Source organism: Zingiber officinale, chromosome 2B (genome assembly GCF_018446385.1).
Source record: "Zingiber officinale cultivar Zhangliang chromosome 2B, Zo_v1.1, whole genome shotgun sequence".
Classification (NCBI taxonomy): Eukaryota; Viridiplantae; Streptophyta; class Magnoliopsida; order Zingiberales; family Zingiberaceae; genus Zingiber; species Zingiber officinale.
The window spans coordinates 142,112,431-142,122,202 of NC_055989.1; the positions used below are offsets into that span (position 1 = coordinate 142,112,431).

The window sequence follows — 9,772 nt, forward strand, 5'->3', positions numbered from 1 at the left end:
GTTGAGCATTTGTCCATGCTAGAGGAGCCGTTGGCGGTTCTTCGTAGCTTCATTTAATTATCTCCCAGAGTTTTCGTGAGATGAAAAATGTTTCCATCTGACTATTTCAATAATCATAATGCTCTCTATAAAAAATTGGAACTTGACTTAGAGAGTATTGGAAGAAGGTATTTGTCATCAGCAAAGAAAAATATATACTTGCTCTGACATTGCTGATAGATATTGAAGTAGAGAACAATATAATAATAGAGAAAATAAAAAATCTAATGAAGTATTTGATTGAACTTATTTATGACATAACCGCTACAATCTTATAAAGATATCATGGATAATTCTAAAATTACATTACTTATTGCTTAATTAATTTGATCATTATCTGTTAAATTCATGAAACCTCACAATGCATGTGTTTTAATTTTGCATGTACATTCTATGCATACATGTACATTAATTCTCAAAATTAAATTTTAACAATACTATACCCTAAACTCTAAAGTCAAAATCATAAATGACTAAACCGTAAGTTTAAAAAAAAAATTTAAAAAAAATGTTGCACACCGTGTAGTTGCGCACATGTGCGCATTGCGCGATGTACAACATAACAATATATGAACCAAATTACCCCCCAGCCTATCACAGTTAATCATACATTCATAGATCAATTGTGATGGACTCCCACACTTCAGATAAGAGATCTTATATTATCGACTACTGGATCATCGGAGGCTCTTGGACAGAAGCTAGCAATTGGTTTGCTTAGGATGATGGCGAGCTAACTAGGACATGATTTTTTTAGGCATCCTAATATGGAGAAGTCATGAGCCCGGATAGTATGGAAAGCTACTTGTAACTAAGTTATGCAGTCACATTTTGATGCTGATGCAAGAATATCTTCCCACTAAAGACAGACAGGATCATTTAAAGGATCGGCATTGTAATTTTTATGGACAAATATCAAAGACACAATAGGAACACATATTCTTCATGTATATTGGTCATTGAGTGTTTACTCTGATATAATAATTTGTTATAAGTAACTCCTAAATGATTGATTATTATAATCTTAGTTTGAGTTATCCTAAATTTTTACTTATAAAAAAAAAAATAGGTCAACTGTGAGTGTATTATGAGGCCAAATTTAAGGGGGCAAAATAAAATTTATTTATTTTTTAGCTTCGAAAAATACAAAAATACCTCCAAATTCAAATCCGAGTTAATGGATCATCAATTTTAGTACTCAAGCAAGTCTTGCCATCAACGACACAGTTTGATTCCTCACAAATATAAATACTACTTCGAATTCTTTCATATTTTCTATCTAAAAAGACCGATTAAGATTAAATAATTTCTTATGATTTATACTAACATTGTTTCGGAGGGATCGATATGGCACAGGTAGGATTGAGTTAGCTACTATTTCATTGAATTTACTATACTACATAGAGGTCGAATCTCGGTAAAAACTAAACGAACAATTCTATTTTACAATAATTAATTATAACTTTTCGATTTATCTTTCTCGTGCTATCAACCATATAAAACTCTTAGGATGATAAATTACATCTTTCATTGCAATATTATAGGGACCGATGCCACTTCATCTTGTATCTCTATTGAATTTTCGAGTTACTTAAGTCGAGCGCGTGACAAATGGGTTGAAAGGTTCTCTCATGATGATAAAAGATGAATATGTTCATCTTCAATTTGTCATAAGATTAACACGGAGGAGAGAAATTACGGATGATTATTGATATTTGAAATAAAAATATTTATCGATATTTGAAAGGACAGTTGAAAGGTTCTCTATTGATGGTGGTCTGCCTTTTTGAACCGCCCCTTCAATTCGTCCTCCAAAATCTGCCCGCCATGGCCTCCCCCACCTCCTCCTACTCCGCCGCCGCCTCCTCCCTCGCGGCTTCCGCCCCGGATCCACCCTCCTCATCCGCCCATCCCCTCCCTCAACTGCGGCCATACGCCTCAGCCTCACTCCGCCCTTCACCGGCCTTCTCTCCCCAGCCCGTCCTCGGCAAACCCCTAAACCCTCCCCCTCCCACGCAGGGACTCCTCTACCACCACCGCGGTGCCTTCCCCCCGCGCCCCTCCATTCGCCCCTCGCAGGCCGCTGCCGTTATGACCTTTGCGGCCGCCGCACAGGCGAGGCCTTTCGCCTACGGCCCCGCAGATCCGATGGTCACCCAGATGCATGTGCCCATCCACCACCTGAGGCCGCCTCCTGCGCCGTTGGTGGTCCACCGGCCCGTCGTCGCTCCCACCGGTCCGATTAAGAGCATCCAATCAGGAGCTCATCCAAAGGTTCGCTTTTTACTATAATTTCATACCTTCGTTTGTGGTTTTATCACAATTAGAGCTTGCTACGGTAGATCGAACTCTGATCTGTATATTCCTCTAAATTTACAACTCAGGCTCCGCCAAATGCTTCAGTGTCTTCAACAGCAGAGGACAACAAATTTAGGAAGAGGTAAGTGACTATTTGCATGATTTATCTCAACTACTCCATCTCTTTTTTCTTGCTATCACCGATCAAAATGTGCTGTGCAGGGAAAGGAGCAGGGAAGATGATGTTATGGTGATTAATGATCGTAAAGTAAGCATTGACATGGGATACGTTTTAAGATGCCTTTTCTATGTTGTTGAAGAGGAATATTAACACTAATGCATATATGTCTTTGTAGCTGTCTTCCATGTCAATCCAAAATTTGTTGGATTTATGTTAACGTGTTTGTATCAGTATTTCTGTATAAGAATTGTCAAATGTTATTGCTAACTTCGCTAAGTGATATGCCTGGTACTGAATCTAGGTGGATAGCTATTTGCATAGGAGTAACGAGTCAGTTGAATTGAGTAAATATGTATGCCTAATGTCACGATGAGTTATCCTTCAACAACTATTAAATATCTTAAGCATATAGATACTAATATAATATACTATCTCGAAGCCTTTTAAGTGAAAACGACATGCTTTCTCATGTCTCTGTGCATAAAATATAATCTGTTTGATTTGAGATATCTCTGTTTAACATGATTTTTTGTGGGAATATTTATAGTGAATATCTAGTTATAAATGGTGATAGAAACCTTAGTCGATAGAGTATATTTGGTGGAACATGAATGCTGAATGTTGTTACTCTTAAGAGTTTGCAAAAGGCACTTCCTTATATGGGTTTCACATTTCCATTATTGTTCTGATTTCAGTTTCGTATTAATTCAACACAATCTTTTATTAAGTAATTAGTTGATACTCAAACCATTAGCAAAATGGAGGACATTTATAGCTAAGTATTTCGTCCTCCATAATGTTGGGACCATGGTCAATATGTTATTGGATAAAAGATTATTTAGTTCAATGGAGGTTACATTGACGTGGCTATTCCAAGAAAATAATATTATTTATTTTTTTAGAACATTGTTCGATTAGGCTGATTTTGTTTTATGACATATTAGAGCAAAGGTGATAACGTTCACCCCCAAGCGGCACAGTATTGTCAGCCCTCGCTAGGTACAGACAACTAGGGGTGCATTTTCCCTAGCACAGCGACCCTTTGCATGAGGGAAGTTAGGCACCTAACGAGGCATTTTGCATCCATTGGAAATTCACCCCAAGACCTATTGATTTTGTTTTATGACATAGTTTGCACACTTGGTGATTTTGCAGTAGTTTAAACCTCGTCACTGATGATGACTATGATGGCTCTTGAAGGTCAAGTTATTGGATGGTTGCTCAACGTCCCTTTATTCTCTTTGCCGATTATGGGTGTGGAATGGCCAGCCTCATGAAATTCAGGTTTTGACATTCTCATGTATTCAAGAAAATTTTATCCTGTGATTTTGTTTTTTGTGAATTTGATATTTCAAGCTTCTATGCTTCAAGCTATAAGAATCATCTTGATAAGCAGGTCATTTGATGACCACTTTACCATTTCTTGAGCTTGCTTAATACCCAGTGATTGTACTCTCCTAAAGGATCTTTCTCCTGTATATCTACTATAAAGAGTGAACATTATGGCATTGGGTCCTGCCGTATGGACTGGTAGTTTGCGTACATAGGTGCATAGGATTGTAATAATTTGTCAAGCAATAGCAAGTTCCTATCTCTCTCTCTCTAGTTCTTTTATTTGAACATGAATCCTATTTGTTTACAGACAAACTTTGGAGATGGTGAGAAGCTTCTTCCAAGACCTTTGCCTGCTTCTATGGTTGATTCTGAAGTGAATGCGCAACACGAAAATGATACTGAGGTTGATGATGTCAAGGAGGATGAGGTATATTTCTGAAGTGACTAAACAAGTTGTAAATGGTATTGAAGCTGTAAAGTCTGGTGGCTTCAGCAATAATAAAAGAGGATTTTAGATGTTTTGGATCTACTAATCAACAACAAGAGAGAGAGAGAGAGAGAGAGAGAGAGCTGTGAATTTAGTGGAGATTTTAGAGTCTTGTGTTATTCTCATGTGTCTCTTAGGCTAGAGGAAAACTCTACAAAATTATGGTGGTTTTCATCCATAATTTGAGCCAAAATATTCATGACAAAAAAAAAATAGTATGACAGAAATGAGAATGAGGAGATCGGTGTACGGATTCACCAAAAGAAAGCGAATAAGAAAATATTAATATGCTAGAGCAATTAGATGTAGCTTTAATTAGTGAGAAAATTAGAGGAAATATGTAAACATTTGAATGTCTTAAAAAGCAAAATAGTCTAATGCATCAATTATCATTGAATGTGAGAGGAATAAAAGGAAATTAAATAAAATTCTACTCAATAAAATTGCAAGTACTTTAAAATAATTGGGGCATTGAAAGCACAATCTCATATTAAATTCAATGATGGGACGATGTGATCCATTTAGATAGTTGGGGCTTAATGTTTGGTATGTTGTTGTAGTATCAGTTATATTTATTGCAAGGGTTAGTGTTTTTGTATATTGTATCACTAGATACCAAAATATAGTTTGATTAATATTTTTCTTGGCAAATTTTAACATTAGAAAATTCAGTCTAAAAGGTTCAAATTTATGTCATTGTATGTCGTTTTGTTACTAGGTTATGTAGAAAACTTGTGATTCTAAAACAACTAATTATAACATTTTCCGTTGTTCAGATGATTATGTAGGTGTTCTTTTAAAGCATATAATTACAGATGGAAACTCCAAGTTGGTGCAAGTAAAATAACACTTTAAGTACCATACAGTCAAGGACATAGTTTGGTCAATAATGGTTTTAGATTACAAATCATAGGTTCATATTCAAATATAATGTTTGAAGAGCCTTCCATTTGAACAATGATTTACCATTTGTTTTTGTTAGATTGAGATCATCGTGAGTACATATAGATTGTTTCAATTTGTTTGTCATCCTTTCTTATGCCTTAAATTGTAATTCTGAGCAGTATATCTTCCAATTTTATCTTGAATTGAGACATTAGAAATGAAGACCAAGTTTTATACCAAGAACTACGTTCATTACTTTCAAAATCACTTCTTTTGTGGTTTTCTAGGTGCTTCCGTTGCATGTTTTCATTTGCTTAATAACATTGTTTCTTTGTTAATGATCACTATGGTAGAATTTTAATATGAAAAGCAAACTTGTACTGACATGTAAATTAAACTTGCAGCATGTTGGCTCTATCGAGGAGTTATCTATGGAAGATTTGCTCCACAGACATGTAAAACATGCAAAAATTGTCAGGGCGCGGTATGCTCATGATATTTTTCCCTTTATTTATTTATATTCTTTCCATCTTTCTTAACCAATAAGAAATTGCATTTTGTTATTCAAATTTTCAGTGGAAAATTGAACTTTATCAAGTAAGTTCAGTTGCTTGCCATATGCTAGAACTGTAGAATTTCTCTTTCATTCATTTTTAGATGTTGGTTGCGCACATATAATGGTGTAACTACATGTCATCGATTAGCCTAAAAGATCTCCCCACCACAACAGAACCTGAAGAATTATTTAATATTCTTATTTATTGGATCCTCGTAGGCCATTGGGCTTCATCCTTTTTTACCTAAAGTAGCTAGTGCCAGCCTTCTAGGAGCCACTCTACTTCTATGCAATGAATATCCGTTTACAAACTCTTTGCTGTTTATGATAGCTTTATTCAGATGTTACTGGACGTTGACACTTCCATACATGCAAGCTTCTGGTTCGTGCTTTAATCTATCAACATATTGCCGTTCTATCTTAGCAAAGATCGATTTAGAAATAATTAGGAATAAAATAATTATTCATTTAAAATAAGATAGTGTAGAAGAGACTAAAAGAATGTTTTGTTTATATGTGAATTATTATCCTCTAGATTAATCTAAGCAATACATATTTTTTAGTGAACCAAAAAAAAATATCCAATTTCTAAATAACCTTCCTATTATGAATTTACTGCCTTAATTTGGTTGTTAGCTAAGAAGAACAAAGAGACCTTCACCCAATTAGCATTCAATGTATTTCGTTCCCCTTTTTTTGGTTTCGAAGAACAAATCTATGTTTTGCTAGTCAAGGAAAACTACTGCAGAAACTGTTAAAAGAGTAAAGAATTTTCTTAATCTGGTGTTTCTTCGCCAATGTGATGTAGATTGAGAAAAGAGCGTCTTCGGAGGATTCAACGGTGCAAACAGAGACTCGCACTTCTTCTTCCTCCACCAAGTGAGCTTGGTAAAAATGAGATCACTCCATAAAATCAGCTGGCCAATTACGATTTGGTGTTTCACTTCATCCCACAGGCATCCAGAGCTGTTCCCTGTTGAAGAAACGCCCAATGTATGTTTGCTAATCTTTAAAATTGTTGTGGAATGTGGATTGAAATTGTTCCTGTATTACAGCTCTAGATTTGTTTATGCCAATTTCTTCCTCTTTTATAGTGAATTTCTTCAGTTTTATGATTTTGAAGCAATTGTACTAGAGAACTTTTCCACATATATTAAGGATTGAGAATGAGGTAGATAATTTTGATGGAAACATAGAAAATATGTTGAGAAATAACTTGTGAATTTTGTCATGATCATTCATATATTATTCATTTAACTCATGTTATCATACAGTCTAATTTTAATCTTCCTATTAACTTGCTTCTAATCATATTTAGCGTGGTGTAATGCTTTCTTGGAAGTTGCATTTAATTCTTTGATGTTTGTGTGCTGGTAGATAATCCAATCTACATTATCTCATATGGTTTAGCATGCAGTAGAGCCTTGCATTTCGTTACAAATGTGATTGATAAACCAACTATTAATCCAATGGAGTGAGCTGAGCTAATTACACAACTAGTCCATTGCCAACCCTGGTTATGGTGCAGTGGTGGAACACTCATGCAGTCTTTTAAGTATTCATAATTTGATTCTCAACTGTGATGTACTGTAGGCTATTTTCTTTTATGGAATGATAAACTTGAAATGTTAGGTCGTTGGGTTGTCTGTTGTTGCGAGCACTTCTGGATTTATTCCGATGGTTGGTGGAAAACTTTTGTAAGGTTGAATAAGTCATTCTCAAAAATAGTCGGTCCAAAGGATTGAATATTTGATTCTAGCTAAAAATAAACTAGTCAATTGTCGTTGTTTTGTTGGCCACTTTTGAGTCGATGCAGGCACAATCATAACACCATTGGCATGGTTAGAGGCTGACTCACAAAAGGGCAAGGGGTTCTTGGGCGCCATCATTTTTTTTTAAAAAAATTACTAGTATACTCTTAAATTTTTAATTAATAAAGTAAATTTATTTTACAAAACCAAAAGTCACAAAATCTTTTTTCTAGTCTTTTTCTCTTGCCCTCATTTCAAAAAAAAAAAAAATGTTTCTCTTAGCTTGTGATTTGTGAAGGTATCACATTTTCTCTTATTTCCTTTCTTTTCTTTTTTTTGACTTTTCAATTTTGATATTTTGGAAATATATATTATATTTATTTGTTATTTTTTATGTGTTAATTGTTAGTTTGGTGTCTTTGAGTTTTCATCAATTTTGATATTAGAAATTTTAAATTTTTTCTATTGTTTTGGAGTGTTGATTGTTGAATATTTGTTAGTTTTATCATTTAAGATTGATTCCAAGTATTCATGTTTTTAACATTTGCTTTATTTTTTTTTTTAAAACTGTGTATTATGTTAAGATATTTTTTAAGAAAATCAATTGTTTAAAAATATAATCTTTTGAAAAAAGGAATTGATCTAAGAAAAGAATTATAAAAATTGTGTTGAAGAAAAATTCAAGAGTCTTTTGATGAACTTTATATTAGTTCAGATGTAATTGACATTTTGTTCGATGTAGGATTAAGATTTAGGATTATGAATTATAAACCTAATATCAATTTGGAAAAAAAAATATTATATAAGAGATCCATGTCAACCCCATAAGCATAAATTAAAAATTAGATATTTCAATAACAAGCTAAGAAGATTTAATTTGTCATGGTTTAATGAGTTTGATTGGTTGGAGTATAACATTACATGCTACGTTTTGTCTATATTGCTATCTTTTCAAGAAGTGTAGGGAGCAAGGAGATGGTAGCTAAGATTTTTACAAATTGAAAAAAGAAAGAAAAATTACGAGAGCATGTGGAGTTCCTAATAGTGCTCATAATTTAACTTTTAGTAAATGTCAAGACTTGCTAAATTAAGAAAAACGTAGAATAATTTTGTTAAAGCAACGGAGGAAGTGAAAATTGATTATAGGATTTGATTGAAGTCATATAGATTTCTTATGAATCATGGTCTTCTATTTCGTGGTTACAAAGAATCTAAGGATTCAAGTAATCGGGGATTTTTTTAGCTATTGATGATATGCTTTCATCACATGGTTTGAGCATTTCAATGTTGTAAGGTTAAGGTTATAATGGACTTAGCAATATGCAAGGTGAGTATAATGGACTGTTTTTATTTTAAAAGCAAATGAGTCTTCACATTATCATTATTTTACTCATCAATTTCAATTAATTCTAGTGGTAGTAGTGAGGCAACATGTACTTATTGTTAGACTTGTCAATTTAATTTTTGATATTGTTAATGTGGTGGGAGCCTCATGTAAGTGACAAGATCACAAATTACTAGAATAATTGCTAGTATAGAAAATGAAAAAAAAAACTTAGTGGATCGTGATTGAATTAAGAGACATCTCTCACTCGTCCTAATGATACATATTGGGGATTATATTATAGAACTCTAAATGGTTTTATGACATTATTTGCATATGTGGTTGATGTATTTGATGTAATTGTGGAAGAAAGCATATTTTCGAATAAAAAGTTTGAGGCATCTCGTTTGCTAGAGGCAATACAAACTTTTGAGTTTGTGATTACTTTTTTATTTGATGCAATCATAATTGAGAATAACAAATGAATTGTCACAAGCTTTATAGAGAAAAGATCAAGATATTGAAAATATTATGAGATCGGTTGATGTCTAAACAATGCCTTCAATCAATGAGGGATATGGGTAAGTTTTTTTGTTGGATGGAAATATTTTATTCATGTTCTCAATAGGGATGATTCATTTGTAGTTCAAGGATGATCACAACGCAGAACTGAAGAGATGATAAATTTTCATCACTAACATGTTGAATTATTCAACATTGTCATTGATATGCAATTGCAAGAGCTAAATAGTCAATTTAATAATACTAACACTGAATTATTACTTTTGTGTTGCCTGATTAAATTCATCTAATTCTTTTGCTTCTTTAGACAATCAAAAACTGATTTGATTAGTCGAATTCTATCTAAGAAATTTTTTTGATATTGACCTTTTAGAACTCTCAAATCAATTTCAGA

At 33.6% G+C, this 9,772-nt stretch overlaps 1 protein-coding gene across 1 annotated transcript; it reads left to right on the forward strand.

Moving 5' to 3' along the window:
• The first annotated feature begins 1,811 nt into the window (after window positions 1–1,811).
• Window positions 1,812–6,989, forward strand: LOC122049613. Its single transcript, XM_042610979.1, has 7 exons — window positions 1,812–2,313; window positions 2,424–2,479; window positions 2,560–2,605; window positions 3,719–3,802; window positions 4,161–4,280; window positions 5,630–5,709; window positions 6,590–6,989. The coding sequence occupies exons 1-7, from the start codon at window positions 1,867–1,869 to the stop codon at window positions 6,690–6,692; spliced, it is 936 nt and encodes a 311-aa protein (XP_042466913.1). The 5' UTR covers window positions 1,812–1,866; the 3' UTR covers window positions 6,693–6,989.
• The last annotated feature ends 2,783 nt before the right edge of the window (window positions 6,990–9,772 follow it).

Coding starts and splice junctions, on each gene's coding strand:
- LOC122049613 (XM_042610979.1), top strand. CDS start 1,867: ATGGCCTCCCCCACCTCCTCCTACTCCGCCGCCGCCTCCTCCCTCGCG. Junction 2,480..2,559: donor GACAACAAATTTAGGAAGAG/GTAAGTGACTAT, acceptor TGTGCTGTGCAG/GGAAAGGAGCAGGGAAGATG. Junction 5,710..6,589: donor GCAAAAATTGTCAGGGCGCG/GTATGCTCATGA, acceptor AATGTGATGTAG/ATTGAGAAAAGAGCGTCTTC.